We start from the raw sequence: 16,972 nt of genomic DNA, 5'->3' as shown, positions 1-16,972 counted from the left end.
TTTTTTTTTTTTTTTTTTTTTATGAGGATCTTGAATCAGATGCGTATGTTTTGATTGATTGATTGATTGATTGATTTTGGCTGTGTTGGGTCTTTGTTTCTGTGCGAGGGCTTTCTCCAGTTGTGGCAAGCGGGGGCCACTCTTCATCGCGATGCGCGGGCCTCTCACCGTCGCGGCCTCTCTCGTTGCGGAGCACAGGCTCCAGACGCGCAGGCTCAGCAGTTGTGGCTCACGGGCCCAGCCGCTCCGCGGCATGTGGGATCTTCCCAGGCCAGGGCTCGAACCCGTGTCCCCTGCATTAGCAGGCAGATTCTCAACCACTGCGCCACCAGGGAAGCCCTGGATTTTTTTTTTTTAAACATCTTTATTGGAGTATAATTGCTTTACAGTGGTGTGTTAGTTTCTGCTATATAACAAAGTGAATCAGTTATACATATACCTATGTTCCCATATCTCTTTCCTCTTGCATCTCCCTCCCTCCCACCCTCCCTATCCCACCCCTCTAGGTGGTCACAAAGCACCGAGCTGATCTCCCTGTGCTATGCGGCTGCTTCCCACTAGCTATCTATTTTACATTTGGTAGTGTATATGTGTCCATGCCACTCTCTCACTTTGTTCCAGCTTACCCTTTCCCCATCACAAGCTTGGATTTTTAAACAGGGCAAAGAATGAATGCTTGGATTCTCAGCGCTCTCCATCCCAGTTTTAGCCTTGATTTTTTTCTCTTTGGATTTGTGTGTTTGCTACTTGTAGTAAGTATAAAGCTAACTGCTTTATTTTAATGGAACCTAGATGATTACTTGAAAGAAGGAAATTAACTCAGTTTCTTGATTTCCTGTGGAAACTTGCTTGTTTTAATACATTACGCATAAATTTGAGAGTAAAAGGTGAAAGAAACTATATAAGTATTCACAATTTAAATCTAAAAGCGCTCTCATTTAAATGGAATTAGAGGGGAAATTGATTTTAATCATTTATAAAACTGGTTAAGGAAAGTCGAATAGTTTGGGGCTCAGGAAATTTTATTATTTAAGTTTTCTGAGATGTACAATTTTAGCTAATTTATGAGAACAAGAAATTAGTTTGTTCTGTCTATGGCATATTTCTTCTACTCCACAAGGGTAATTTAAACCTTAAATTTTAATTCAAAAAGCTATGAATAATTAACTAGTCTCTTGAAAAGGATCAGAAATCCTTCATTGTTTTAACATTCCATGATGTCAAATAGAAATTATTTCAGTGTGTTTCTGTTGTGGATTTTTCGGAGCAGAAGCAGAAAGTAGCCTAGTTGCTAATTAATTTGTGTCCTATGTTTTAATAGGTATTTAACATATGTTTTTAATGCTTTGTTATTAGTTTGGTTGATTATACAGTTTTTATAAATCATTTGCAGTATTAGTCGTTATGCTTAAATACACTGATTAAAGTCCGTGTGATTCAAGGAGTTTTAATTTTTAATTAATTTATGTTCAGTGGCATTAGTGACATAGAATCTGTATTTTTTTCCCTCCTAGCAACATGATGCAGAAGTGGAGCACTTAACTGAAGTTCTTAAGGAAAGAAATAAAGAAAGCAGGAGGCTAAGGTCCTCTTTTGATGCATTGAAAGAATTGAATGATAGCTTAAAAAAACAGGTAAGACCTATTTTATCTATATTAGATTATAAGACATTCTTAGAACTATATAGATTAACAAATTGTTAAGTCAAAATCTTAGAACATATTCTGGCTAGAGAAAACCTTGCTTATCTTTATTTGTTACCTTTATTATAAAATACTTCCAAATATAAATAAAGTATTCTTAAGCTCTTGGTTTCTCATCATCTGTTCTGATAACCAGCTGAGATGTTTGACAACTTGAAATTTTTTAAACTATTAATAGCAATGACTAGATTAAAAACAAGCAAAAGAAAACCTGCTAACCTGGGTACTTTAGGCGCTGATTTGTAGCTTTGTGCTGTTCTTGCACCTGCTGTTACACACCACTTTTTATGTTTGGAGTGTCTGTGATGTGTTGATCCTGTGCTGGGGAGCGTGAGCTCATGCCCACCGTGTCACATTGCACTGCCCTTATGTATTCAGTGCTGTGGTTTAGCTCAGTGCTTAATAATAGTCAAGTTGCACACAATTCTTATGAGTTGTATTTTTTTTTTCCACTTCCCTTTGCCAGTTTTTGCCTGAAAGATGTGAAAGTGAAGGGCTCTGTGGAAGAGGGACAGGAGAGTGATCGTGTGTGTTCGTGGGGAGGGAAGCGTAGATGAGCAGAAGCGGGTAAAGCTCGTCGCTTCAGTGGTTAAGGCCTTGGGCTGGGGAGCTTCGTGGATTCCCACATGTTGGTGAGCTCGTACTCTGGGATAGAACTGGGCTCCTGGAATCCCTTGGCTAGCTGTGTGTTCTTCACTACTTGTTACAACCTTTCCCCTTGGCAGTGATAACTAGGTCCCCCATTTCTCACTTAATGTGACGCTCTGGCTTCTCTGAATCAGGTCTAACCTCCCACAATTAGAGTGTCACCTTGACTCACTGTTGTCTGGAAGCCTCCTTATCCTGGAGAGACTGCTTTTTCCCATCACAGTCTCAGGCGAGCACTCTTTTTTGAGAAGGGTTTCTTTAACTGCTAGTATAGGTGCATTGTTGCCCATATGTGTCTCTTAGGTGGATATAATCCTTGATAATCTTGCGTGTGTTTGATGAGTGTGTGGTGACGGGAAGTGTGCATTATTACGAGTTTGAACCTATTGATAGGGGTGGAGAAAGGTTGGAAAATTCACAAGAGAGGCATGTGGGACATAATGAAGAAGTTTAACACGGGAGTTCCAAAAGTAGTTAATAAGGCAAAAATATAATATGTGAAGAGGTGATATCCAAAGCTGGTGAAAGATGCCAACCTGTAGATTCTAAGAAATTCTGTTAACCCTAAGCAGGGTAAATACTGAGGAAAACCATATAAGCACGCTATTTTAAGACACAAAGACTTTAGATAAAGATAAAATCAGAGAAAAATAAGACACCTTACCTTCAAAGAAGGAGCAGTAAGACTAATGGCTAACTTTTAAGGAGGAAATATCATGTACCTTATTTACATAAACAGAAAAAGAGAAATGCTCCCTTTCTTGTTGTATGAGGCCAGCATAACCTTGAAACTAAACCTGTCAAGAACATTACAAGAAAAAAAAAATGCAAGCCAGTCTCCCATGAGTACAGATGCAAAAATTTTTAATATCAGCAAATTGAATCCAGAGGTACACAAAAAGTATAATACAGGGGCTTCCCTGGTGGCGCAGCGGTTGAGAATCTGCCTGCCAATGCAGGGGACACGGGTTCGAGCCCTGGTCTGGGAAGATCCCACATGCCGCGGAGCAACTGGGCCCGTGAGCCACAATTACTGAGCCTTCGCGTCTGGAGCCTGTGCTCCGCAACAAGAGAAACCACAATAGTGAGAGGCCCGCGCACCGCGATGAAGAGTGGCCCCCGCTTGCCACAACTAGAGAAAGCCCTCGCACAGAAACGAAGACCCAACACAGCCATAAATAAATTAATTAATTTTAAAAAAAAAGTATAATACAACTCAGTGGACTTAGTCCAGGAATACAAGGGTCGTTTATCATTTGAAAATCAACACATCATCTAATAAAAGGAGAAAAATCATATAATTCCTTGATTTAAAATTCAGCACCAACTCAAAGATAATAACTAGTAATAGAAGAGAACTTAATTCTCATAGAGTATCTACAAAAAAAAAAAAAAAAACCAACTTCTGAATCACACTTAATGTAAGTTATTGAAATCTTCTCCCTTGAGATCAGAACAAGATAAAGGTGTTCACTGTTACAGTTTTGTTGAACTTTGTGCTGAAGTCCCAGTCAGTGCAGTGAGGAGAGGAAAGGCAGGTTCGGGAAGGAAGAGATAAGAATTATCCTCCGATGACATGATTATGCACAGATGTAGTAAGTATCCAAGTGAGCATACAGACAAGTTATTAGAATTAAGCAAATTTAGGAGAATCTTTGGGTATAAGTTCAGTATATAAAATACCAAGTGTATTTCTGTATATCAACAATAATCAAGTAGTGAATGTTTATTGAAAGATACTATGGGTAGTAGCATCAAAAAGCAATGGCTATCCAGGAATAAATCTAAAGAAAGATTATACATGTATAGAACATGCATAGTGAAGAGTACAAAATGTTATTAAAAGCAGCTAAAGAGGACCGAAATAAGTTGAAGGCTATGTTATGTTCAGGGATGAGAAGACTCAATATGGTAAAGATGTCAGTTTTCCTAAATTAACAGATACATTTACTCCAATCCCAGTAATTCATTATGGTGATATTTAATGATTTGTACACTTTTCTGTACATACATTATAGTTCAATAAAAAGTTCTACTAAAAGACGTTTCCTATTAAAATGTATACGTGTAAGACAGGGGCTTCCCTGGTGGCGCAGTGGTTGAGAATCCGCCTGCCAATGCAGGGGACACGGGTTCGAGCCCTGGTCTGGGAGGATCCCACATGCCGCGGAGCAACTAGGCCCGTGAGCCACGATTACTGAGCCTGCGCGTCTGGAGCCTGTGCTCCGCAACGGGAGAGGCCGCGACAGTGAGAGGCCCGCGCACCGCGATGAAGAGTGGCCCCCGCTTGCCACAACTGGAGAAAGCCCTCGCACAGAAACGAGGATCCAACACAGCCATTAATAAATAAATAAAGCATACCTAGTATAGTGTAATTAAAAAAAAAAAAATGTATACGTGTAAGATGTTAGGAGACTTGCACATTTTTCATAGAATGAAGTAAACTTTCTTAGAAACTCTTAATGTTTTAGGACCAAATGGTGGTTTTAGCTGTGATCTTTAATCATGGGTGCTACCTCTGTCTGTTATGTTATGTTGCTTGGTAACACAGACTAGATAAGATAGTACACTGGGAAAACTTTAGTAGGAAATCGGCTTGAGGTTTCTATTGATATATCTAATGTTTTCCTACTTTAGTTAAATGAAGTAAGTGAAGAAAACAGGAAGTTGGAGGTTCAGGCTAAAAGAGTTCAAGCTCGTTTAGATAATTTACAGGTAAGGTACCTGCTCTTCTCTTGAGACACAAGTGAAATTTAAAATGACTGCCTTTGGACTTTCTCACTTTTAATATAATTTTTTTTTTTAATTCATGGATATGTACTGTCACAGAGGAAGTATGAGTTTATGACAATACAGAGATTGAAAGGAAATCCCCACGCCGCTCACGAAGCAAAAAGTTTAAAACAGGAAAAAGTACCAGTTTCAAAACCTTATAAGGTATGATATGATTTCTCCATTGGAAAGCCAGGACATTTTTCTCTTCCTTATTTTTTTTTCCCTTTAGCAAACATTCTTCTTGGTGTGAAAGGATTCACTGTGATAATTTCTTTGTAGAAAAGTATTGCTATAATATTTCAAATATGCTTTTGTTTGCAAAAACAAAACAAAACATTCAGCTGCTAAGAATATTCATGTATAAGGCTTTTTGGGGACATGTGTTTTCATTCCTCTTGGAAATATAGCCAAGACTGGAATTTCTGGGTCATAAGGTAGAGGTATGTTTAACTTTTGGGGCAACTGCCAGTTTTCCAAAGTGGTTGTACCATTCGTACTCCTGCTAGCAATGTGTGTATGACAACTTTGCCAACATTTGGTGTTTGCGGTCTTTTTCATCTTGACCTTTGCGGTGGGTGGGTAGTGGTACCTCACTGGGCTTCAGTGGTTTTGATAAATGCTCTAGTTTTTCATAGAGTGAACTGGGGGGATGGCCCTGTTTCAGGAAGGCAACGGGAGCCCCAGCAGCAGAGGCGGGATGGGCACCGTCTGGCCTGTGACGGGCCGGCGCGGTGCGGCAGGGCCGGATCCAGCAGGAGCCGCCGCGCTCCCAGTCCTGCGCACGGGTCCACGCACAGCACCTCCTCGACGGAAGGCCGGGGACCTCGTCCATCTGCAGGGCCAGGCCTGGGGGAGCTGCTTGTGCCGAGCTCTCGGGCCCCCCGCTTGGCGGTGCTGCGGGGTGTCAGCAGGGGCGTGCCGCGGCTCTGGGCCGTGCTGCCGAGAGCACAGAGGACCCGGCCTGTGTCCCCTCCGGCACCTGCAGTGGGAGGTCAGCTCGGGGCGGGCTGTCGACGTCGGGCGGGGAGGGAGCCAAGCCCACGGCATCGCTGGTCCGGCCTCCGCGTCTCGTCCAGGAGGAGCACGGCGGCCACAGCGAGGGCGGCAGCACTGGCCGCGTGGCCCTCCCGGGGTCTCCAGGCCTAGGGTCCCCTTCTGACCTGCAAGGACCCCTCCTGGGCCCCACGTTGCGCTCCCAGTGGGGCTGCCCCAGCCTGTGGCCGCCCCGCCTGCCCTCACCTCTACCAGGCCCCGGCTGTGTGCAGAGGGTTTCGTGGTTGGAAAAGGTCGTATTTAGCTCACCCCCGCCTTTTTCCTGTCATGGATGCTGGCTGTGAAAAAAAATAAGTTTTTTAAAATTAATTAATTTTATTTTTGGCTGCATTGGGTCTTCGTTGCTGCGCGCGGGCTTTCTCTAGTTGCAGTGAGCGGAGGCTGTTCTTCGTTGCGGAGCGCAGGCTTCTCATTGCGGTGGCTTCTCGTTGTGGAGCACGGGCTCTAGGCACGCGGGCTTCAGTAGTTGCAGCACTCGGGCTCAGTAGCTGTGGCTCGCGAGCTCTAGAGCACAGGCTCAGTAGTTGTGGCGCACGGACTTAGTTCCTCCGCGGCATGTGGGATCTTCCCGGACCAGGGCTCGAACCCGTGTCCCCTGCATTGGCAGGCAGATTCCCAACCACTGCACCACCAGGGAAGTCCCATGAAAAAATTTTTTTAATTAAAAAAAAAAATAAAGTAAATTGGAAAAAGTGGAGATTTATACTCAGGTTAGTCAAGATGATTGCAGTTTTCATCAAAAGTTCCTATGTGAAGAAAATTGAGAAAGTTAAAAGTGACTCTTGGTCAGAATAGTATAACTTTGTTTTCATTCATCTGATTCTGTTTTTGTGGATTGCTGTCTGCTTAATTTTGCCTTTTTATTAATTTGCTTTTGTATTTCTCTGTCTAAAATTAAATCTAGCATAGTCCTGTTTAAGGAACATGTGTGATAAATGTTGAATTAAACTGACTAAAAGTGATTTGAAGGAACACGGAAATCAGTTTTGTTGAATTTATAATTTTTTTATGGCACTTTGTTCTTATTTTCCTCCCATTTTGGTAGACTCTCAGAGAACAGGATTTCCAGGAAAAATTTTTCATACCCTATTTATAGAATGTTATGGTGTAAAGGAAAACAACTTTTTTGGGAAAAAGAAGATTTGAAGTTTCATGGTGGAAATTGTTTAGCTTTTGAGACCTTTAAATTTGTTAAAATCTATTAGTTATGGTGGTTCATGCTCTTGAGTTAAGGCCAATTTTACTCTTCTCCGTTATCAAACTTGGATAAAGAATTTTAATGAAAATTCTCTCTTTTGGTTATAAGGTGCAGTTCTTTCAATTTCCTTGTTATGGTGGGTTTCTCCCCTTCTGTCAGCCAGCATTTAACATGTTTCTAATATTAATTAGAGATACTTGATTTGGAATTTCTTTCATTTGGAGAAGCTTTGTCATCCAATACATGTTTTAGTGTTTTAGATAAATTATTCCGGAATCACTTACCAAATTTAAAACTTGCCTTTGAAGTTTTAGGAGGCTGTGAATTGAAAGAAGTGCTTGATTTAGTTTTTTGGCATATAGGTACCACTTAATGGACAAGTTTATGAACTTCTAACTGTCTTCATGGACTGGATTTCGGATCATCACCTTAGCAAATTGAAACATGAAGAATCTGGAATGGATGGTGAAAAGGCACTACCCACATTTGCTTCTCAGAGAAATGATATTCAGCAGAAGTGTGTGAAGGTTTGTTTTTTAATTTGAAATATATGACTCAGTAGACACGAAGATTGAAAAAGTGGTACATTCTACAAGAGAAAAAATATTGAAAGTATTTTTGATAGAAAGTTGATTATACCAATAGTCAGGTCTAAAAAGATTCATTTCAGACTTAATTCAAATTAATTCATACTTATATTTTTTGTAACATGATGGGAATTTCTTTTTAGAGGCAGACCAGAAATTGAAAACCTACTCCAAAAATGGTAAAATAATTGTGTATTAGAGTTAGGCAGATAATCAGTGATAGGAACAATTCCTGATACACATCATTTTAGGATTCAGATCCCACTAAAATAATTTTATTTTGCCTTTTGTCATGAAGGGTTAAATAGTATTTTCAAGGGACTTCTCATTAACAAAGAGAAATGACCATTTTCTTAAATTACAGACATTAATTTGGATATTGATACTCAGGATTTTCAGTCAGTATAAATTGTCATTAGAGATTGACGGTTGCATTCTACAAGAAATACATTAAAACTCTGAAGAGTGGATATCTAAAGTTGTTTGTTTGGTTTAACGAATTATTAAATACAGGCCAGGATTTCATTTGAGGAAATTATTTCCGGTTTTCATCCTTACCTAAAAAGTTTCTTCTAAATGCTTTTTGTGCTAGGCAGGATAATGGCCTCAGAGATGTTCATAACCTAATCCCTGGAACCTGTCAATGTGTCACATTTACATGGCAAAAGTAAATTAAGGTTACTAATCAGCTGACCCTCAAGTAGAGATTAATCAGGATGATCTGGGTGGGTGCAGTAATCACGTGAGCACTTCAGCCCAGACAAAAGAGGCAGAAGAGTAGGCGAGACACTCAGCGCATCCTCGCTGGCTGTGAAGATGAGGAAGAGGGTCATTAACCAAGGAATGCAAGCTGCTTCTAGAAGCTAGGAGTTACCTTCTGCCGACAGCCAGCAAGGAAACGAGGACCTCCATCCTACAACCACAACCCAAAGGAGCAAAACAGGGATCCTTCCCAGCCTCCAGGGAGGAACTCAGCTCTGCTCACACCTTGATTTTACCTGGTTGAGACTCAGTCAGACTTCTGACCTACAGAATTGTGAGATAATAGATTTGTGTTCTTTAAACCAGTAAGATTGTGGTAATTTGTTATGGCAGGAATGGGAAACAAATACATCTTCGTTTAGAATTTGTCTCTTTTAGCATCTGCATCAACTATTCTGTCTATATCTAACCACATTTTAGAAGTAGCTGCTAATGAGGAAGGCTTCCAGTATTAAAGTTCTGTATAGAAATATCATCTGTTAGAGCTAGAGGCAATAGGGCAGTCCTAGGATATTAAGGCTAACAGTTGATCATTTTAGCAGATGGAATATGGGTCATGTAATATTCTGTTTTTACATCAGGTTAATGGCATAAGAGGAGAATGTTGAGCACATATTTGGCATGGGATTCTTGTCATCATCCTTAAGTGAGGATCGTTATTTATTAACTTATTCTGGATTTACAGTTTTTGTTGAGCCTAGATCTTTAACTAAAATATTTTTAATATATGGTCCCTGGTATATTAGTAAAGGTAGAATAATGTTAAAACTTATTAATAGCCTTCTTAATAGAATAAGAGAAGGATAAATAGTACCAAACTAATGAATTACTTAACTGCATATACTTGTGGCCAACAGAGAAGCAACTATTCAGATCTTTTTAGGAGTATGTACAATTTGTGATTTTAAAATAATGAAGCCTTTTTTCTGACAGCATGTATTGAGAAACTTTGATGATCCCTGTATTTATTTTAAGAACACTAGTATAGCTGTGAAAATACTTCTGCAGAATAATGGCTCTACCAGTTGCCTCTGGGAACTTCTGACATACATTGTTGTATATTTTATCACAGTCATGACCCATTATCATTTGCAGATCGATTTAATATTTTAAAACACAAAACGCCAATGGGGACTAAGTATGGTACATTTAAGTAGATGATCAAACTGAGTATGGTATGCCTTAATAAGACTGCTTTTCTTGTGGGACTCAGAAATAGGTAGGTGGAATATTTTCAAAGAAATTGCAAAAGGAGTCAATTCAGTACAACCTGGAGTGTAATCCGCAGCTTCAAGTTGTAGTTAAAGCACACACACAAGCCCAGAGAAGACACATCCCTAGAAAAGTTTTGAGAGGTCCCAGAACCACAAGCTGATTGGTGGGCTGGTTGGTGAAGGGTCTTCCCCTCCATGAAGCCACTTGTTAAGACTGGGAGGGGTTGTGGTTTTTTCCAAATGCCAAAATTAAAACCAAAAAAAGTCATAAGGCATTCAAGGAAAAAGGGGCATATGGTTCTATCAAAGGAATGAAACAGAGCTCCAGAAACCGACTACAAGGAAACACAGCTCTCTGAACTTCCAGACAAAAAAAACCTTTAAAACTCTCTTAAAGATGTTCTGTGAGCTAAAAGAGAACACAAATAGACGACTAAGCAAAATTAGGAAAATGAAGTGTGAGCAAACTGAAAATATCAAAAAGTAGAAATTATAAGAAGGAACCAAATGAATTTGGGAGCTGAAGAATATAATAATTTGAACTGAAAAAATTCATTAGAGAGGCTCAACAGCAGACTTGATCAGGCAGAAGAAAGAATCAGCAAAAATGAAGACAGGTTATTTGAAGTCATTAAGTCAGAGGAGCAATAAAAGAGAGAGAGAATGGGGAAAACTGAAGAAAACCTGACGGACTTGCAGAACCCTGGCAGGTGGACGAAGTGGATCAACATGTACACCGTGGGAGACCCAGAAAGAGAAGAGAGAGGAAGGGGCAGAGATTTGTTTTGAAGATTATTTGAATAAAAAATGGCCAAAAACTTCCCAAGTCTGAGGAAATAAATGGACATACAATTCAAGAAGCTTAACAAACTCCAACTAGGATAAACTCCAAAAAACCCACTCTGGGACACATTATAATTAAACTGTTGAAAGTCAAAGACAGACTCTTGTAATCAGCAAGAGAAAAGTGACTTTTCATATTCAAGTGAGCTTTTGTAAAAATACAGCACACTTGGGAGATAACTGTGGGTTTGGTTCCAGACCATTGCAATAAAGCGAGTCAGATGAATTTTTTGGTTTCCCAGTGCATATAAAAGTTATGTTTACACTGTACTGTAGTCTATTAAGTGTGCAGTAGCTTTATGTCTAGAAAAAAATTGTACATACCTTTCAAAATGCTAGCAAGTTGTAATCTTTTTGCTGGTGGAGGGTTTGAAATATTGTGAAAATTCCAAAATGTGACACAGAGGAAGTGAACAAATGCTGCTGGAAAAATGGTGCCAATAGACGTGCTCAATGCAGGATTGTCACAAACCTTCAATTTGTAAAAACTGCAATATCTGCAAAGTGCAATATAGCAAAGCACAATAAAATGAGATATGGGTCTGTCAGCAGATTTCTTAGGAGAAACTTTGCAGGCCTGAAGGCAGTGGGTGGTATATACAAGGTATTGAAAGAAAAAACCCATCAACCAAGAATACAATTATCTGGCAAAATTGTCCTTCGGAATGATGGAGAAATTAAGACTTTTCAGATAAACAAAAGTTGAGGGAGTTCATTAGTAATAGACCTGCCCTGTAAGAAATGCTAAAGGGAGTCCTTCCATTTGAAATGAAAGCACACTGAACAGCCACATGAAGCTATATTATAGAGTTTACAGTAAAGGGAAATACATGGACAAATATAGTAACTTGTAAGTTTGGTGCATAAATCCACTTTTAATTCTTGCATGGAGTTTAAAAGACAAAAGTATGAAAAAACTGTAAATCTATGTTAATGGGTTATGCATCATATAAAGATGTAATTTGTCACATGAATAATAGAAGTGGGGTGGAGGAGCTGTAGAAAAGTTGTGTTTTGGTATATAACTGAAGTTTAGTTTTTATCGCTTTAAAAATTTGTTTTAACTTTACACAAAAGGAAATGAGAAGCAAATGAGAGCATATCACTACAAAAAAATCAGTGAAACATAAAGGAAGGAAGGCAGTACAAGAAGAAAGGAACAAAAAGCCGTAAGGCAAGCAGAACACAGTTAACAAAATGGCAATAGCAAGTCGTTCCCTACTAGTAATCGCTTTAAATGTAAACAGATTAAACTCCCAGGTCAAAAGGCATAAGACTGTCTGAATAGATGGGAAAAACCCAGCATTGAACTATTTGCTGTCTATAAGAGGCTCATTGTAGATCTAAGGACACTCATAGGCTGAAAGTGAAAAGTGTAGAAAAAGATAATCAATGCAAACAGTAACCAAAAGAGAGCCGGGTGGTTCAGACAAAATAGACGAACCTTAAATCAAAAACTTACACGAGACAAGGACATTTTAGTATGATAAAAGAAGCAATTCACCAAGAAAGTATAACAGTGATATTTATGCCTAAAACATTAGTGTTCCTGAATATATAAAGCAAACATTGACAGACTTAGAGGGAGAAATAAATAGCAACACATGGGGTTGGTGTTAGGAGACTTCAGTACCCCATAATGGATAGAAGAACATCTGACAGAAGATCATAAATGAAGCAGAGGACTTGAATAACATTGTAGACTAGTTAGACCTAACAGACATGTACAGAACATTTCACCCAGCAGTGGCAGAATATACATTTTTCTCAAGGGCACATGGAATATTCTTTGGGATAGACTATACATAAGGCCACAAAACAACTCTTAGCAAATTTTAAAAGACTGACCTTATATATCTTTTCTGATCCCAGTGGGATGAAACTAGAATTCAGTAGCAGAAGGAAAATGGGAAAATCTACAAATATGTGAAAAATAAACAACATACTCTTGAAGAACCAGGAGGTCAAAGAATAAATTAAAAAGGGAAATTAGAAAATGCCTGAGACATGAAAATAAAAACATGTACCAAAGCTTAAGGGATGCAGCCAAAGCAATGAATGCTAAGAGGGAAATTTGTATCTACTGCTTACATTAGAAAGAAGAAAGCAACCTAATATCATACCCCAAGAACTAGAAAAAGAATAAACTAAACCCAGCGTTAGCAGGGGGAAGGAAATAATAAAGATTAAAGGTAAATAAAACAGACCATAGAAAAACAATAGAAAAAAAATAATGAAACTAAGAGTTGGTTCTTTAAAGTTTTAAAAAATGTACAAACCTCCAGCTAAATTAAGGAAAAAAAGAGAGAAGACTCAAAGACACAACTAAAATCAGAAATGAAGGAGGTGGGACTTCCCTGGTGGTCCAGGGTTTAGGACTCTGCACTTCCACTGCAGGGGGCCTGGGTTCGATCCCTAGTCAGGGAACTAAGATCCCGAAATCTGCGCAGTGTGGCCAAAAAAAAAAAAAAAGAGAAAGAAATGAAAGAAGCATTACAACAGATGCCACAGAAATGAAAAGGATTATAAGAGAATATTATGAAAAATTGTATGCCAACAAATTAGATAACCTAGAAGAAAAGGATAAATTCTTAGAAACACACAACCTACCAAGGCTGAATCATGAAGAAATAGAAAATTTCAACAGACTTACAAGTAGTAAGGAGATTGAATCAGTAGTCGAAAAGCTTGCCAACAAACAAAAGCCTGGGACCAAATGGCTTCACTGGAGTATTCTACCAAACATTTAAAGAAGTTCTCACCCCAGTCGTCCTCAGACTCTTGTAGAAAGTTGAAGAGCACTTCCAGACTCATTCTGTACGGCCATCATTACCTTGATACCACAGCCAGACACAGATACAAGAAAATAGAATTGCAGGCCAGCATTTCTCATGAAGATTCATGTAAAAATCCTCAATGAAGCACTATCAAACCATATTCAACAGCACATTGAAAAGGTTATATACATCATGATCAAGTGGGATTTATTCCTGGAATGCAAGGATGTTTCAACATATGGAAAAAATCATTGTAATTCACCACATAACCAGAATGAAGAACAAAAACCACATGTTCAGCATTTGACAAGATTCAGCACCTTCTCATGATAAAAACACTCAACAAACCAGGAATAGGAGATGTAGAAATACAGGATAAAGAAACGAATATAGAAGAAATAGAACTAGAAAGAATAGAAGGAGAAGTAGTATCATTTTAGTATTCATTCTGGCAGTCCCTGTCTTTTAACTGGTATATTTAGGACATTGACATTAAAGTGATTATTGATACAGTTGGATTAGTATGTACCCTATGTGTTACTGTTTTCTATTCATTGTCCTTGTTATTTGTTTCTCTTTGTTTTCCACTCTTTCTGCCTTTTCTGGTTTTAATTTTGTTCACCATTTTTTTCTCCCCTTTTAGCATATCAATTATACTTCTTTTTTTCCCTTTTTTTAGCAATTGCTCTTGAGTTTGCGATAGTTGTGTTTACAACTAACCCAAGTCCACTATCAAATAACCCTTGACTGTAACTTCAAGGGTAGTGCAGACACCTTGTAACACCTTGTAACACCCGTATCGGGGGAGTTGGGTCTGGGAGCCCGGGTATGCCAGAATCTGCAGGTGCTCAGGCTCTTTCTATAAAATGGCCCTGTGTATCTTCAAGTTTCGAATCCTTGGATTCAACCAACCACAGGTGGAAACTTGAACCCACGGATGTGAAACCCACGAATACAGAGGGCCAACTGTATATTCATTGATAAAAGTCCGTGTGTTAAGTGGACCTGCACAGGTCAAGGGTCAGCTGTATTCCCAATTCCTGCACTTTGTTGTCATTCACGTCACTGAGCCATAAGGTATATAATCACTGAACACCTCATTGCCCTTATTATTTTGAACAAACTGTTGTCTGTTAGATCAATTAAAACTAAGAAAAATAAACGATTTTATTTTACTTTCATTTATTTCTCCTCTAATGCTCTTTATGTAGATCCCAGTTTCTGACCTGTATTGTTTTACTTTGCTCTGAAGAATATGTTTCAACATTCTTTTTTTTTTTTTTGATTTTGTGTGTGTGTGTGTGTGTGTGTGTGTGTGTATTTTTTTTTGGTGGCGCTGTACAGCTTGCAGGATCTTAGTTCCCCAACCAGGGGTTGAACCTGGGCCACAGCAGTGGGAGCCTGGAATCCTAACCCGTAGGCCACCAGGAAACTTCTCAACATTCTTGAATGGTGGGTTTAATGGTGAGAAGTTCCCTGAATTATTGTTTGGTGAAGAAGTCTTAATTTCTCCTTTTGAAGGATGACTTTACTGAATACAGAATTCTGTGTTGGTGGTTTTTCTCTCATCACTTGGAATGTCTCACTCCCTTCCTCTCTTCCTCGTGTGGTTTCTGAGGAGTCGTCCAGTGTAATGCTTATTCTTGCACCTCTGTATGGTCCGGTATTTTCCCAAGATTTTTCATTCTCTTTGATTTTCTGAAATTTGAATGTGATATTCCTAGGTGTAGGGTTTTTTGGCTTGTATCCTGCTTGGTTAAACACTTTCCTTTGTTAGGGAGAATAGAGTGCTCTGGCATGTCTCAAAATGCCTACTTTCCATCCTTTGCTTACCTGGCAGTGCCTTGATAAAAGCAGATATTGAGACCAAAACAGAAGACAGACCTTCACTATAGAGAAAATTCTAACTAATTAAAAAGTGAAGTTTGAGTCAAAACATTTTTTTAAACTTTTATGCTTCAAAGTATACTATCATGAGAGTGAAAGGCAACCCAATGAATGGAAAAAATATTTTTCAAATCAGATCTGATAAGGGACTTCCATCTCGAGTATTTAAACAAAAAGACCTTACAACTTAGTAATTAAAGACAGCCTAATTGAAAATGCTCAGTGCATCTGAATAGACGGTTCTCTAACACTCACCCAAATGGTCGATAAGCATGTCAAACGATGCTCAGCAACGTTAGTAATTTGGGGAATGCAAATCAGAGTCACTTTGTTTTGTCACTTCACACCCCCTGGGATGGCTAAAATCAAAAAGCCAGATAATCTTAAGCATTGACCAAGGTGTGAAGAAATCGGAACTCTCATGCGCTGCTGGTGAAAATGTAAAAAGGTGTAGTAGGAACTTTGGAAAATGGCCTGGCAGTTCCTGAGAAGATTAAACATGGATTTACCATACGAGTCAGCAGTTCCACTCTGAGGTGTGTACTCAAGAGAAATGCAGGTGTGTGCGCACATAGATTCATATGTGAATGTTCATGGCAACGTGACGCACGATAGCCAACACGTGGAGACAACCCAGATGCCCATCAGCTGACAGATGGCTCAATAAAATGGTGTATGTAGACTGTGGAATATTACTTGGTGGTAAAAGGGGATGAGGTATCCTTGCATACTACAACGTGAGTGAATTCTGAAATTACTGTAAGTGAAAGAAGCAAGTCACAAAAGACCACATGTTGTGTGATCCCATTTATAGGAAAATCCTGGAACCGTGTAAATCAGTGTATAGCAAGTAGCCGAGTGATTGTGAGGACTGGATGCTGAGGTGCCTGCTAATGGTTAGGGTCTTGGGGGGGAGGGTGATGGGAATGTTCTCAAACGGATTCTCACGATGGTTTCACAACTCGCTGAATGTACTAAAAATCACTGAATTGTACACTTTACATGGGTGACTCGTATGGTGTGTGAATTATATCTCACTAAAACGATTACCAGAAAATTCACCACCACCACCGTGAAAGACAGGAAAGACACCAGGCCGACACGAGGTGCTCTTGGTCTTGGCGTTCCCTGGGTCCTTAGGCCTGGGACACTCCGCTTCCTCCCCGCTCCCCTCGCCTCCCCTCCCCAGCTTCATGCTGGTAACCTAGTGAACTTACTGAATATCTCACACTTGTAATTTTCCTGCGTGCTTCCTTGTGTTATGTACCTTGTTTGTGACAGAAGCACTTTATACGTAGTTCTGTGTACCTTATCTTGTATGCCTGTGTGTGGTCCCAGCTGAAAGATTTCTCTCTGCAACGAAACACTTTCCTTCCTTACCAGTTTTAAATACTGTAATTTAAGGGTGGGGAGATTAAGAATGCAAAATGTTCCTGTGATTATGACCTTAACCGAGTAGGTGGTTATCAAATTCTGTTCATCCACAAAAGTACCCAATTTCGGGTGTCTGTAAGTTTTGTTTTGC

At 39.4% G+C, this 16,972-nt stretch overlaps 1 protein-coding gene across 12 annotated transcripts in view; it reads left to right on the top strand.

Annotated features, from left to right (window-relative positions):
• Window positions 1-16,972, top strand: part of CCDC138 (coiled-coil domain containing 138) — a 78,132-nt gene that overhangs the window by 12,889 nt on the left and 48,271 nt on the right. For 9 of the 12 annotated variants that reach the window (XM_057558101.1, XM_057558103.1, XM_057558106.1 and 6 more), the window contains exons 7-10: window positions 1,515-1,634; window positions 4,989-5,066; window positions 5,181-5,288; window positions 7,740-7,904. In XM_057558101.1, the coding sequence (XP_057414084.1) occupies window positions 1,515-1,634; window positions 4,989-5,066; window positions 5,181-5,288; window positions 7,740-7,904 (471 nt within the window). The remainder of the gene's footprint in view (window positions 1-1,514; window positions 1,635-4,988; window positions 5,067-5,180; window positions 5,289-7,739; window positions 7,905-16,972) is intronic. The other 3 variants (XM_057558108.1, XM_057558104.1, XM_057558107.1) reach the window with 2 other exon arrangements.

This window comes from Balaenoptera acutorostrata, chromosome 12 (assembly GCF_949987535.1).
Source record: "Balaenoptera acutorostrata chromosome 12, mBalAcu1.1, whole genome shotgun sequence".
Classification (NCBI taxonomy): domain Eukaryota; kingdom Metazoa; phylum Chordata; class Mammalia; order Artiodactyla; family Balaenopteridae; genus Balaenoptera; species Balaenoptera acutorostrata.
The sequence above is the reverse complement of the archived record's forward strand: the minus strand, read 5'-3'. Positions and strand labels throughout refer to the sequence as shown.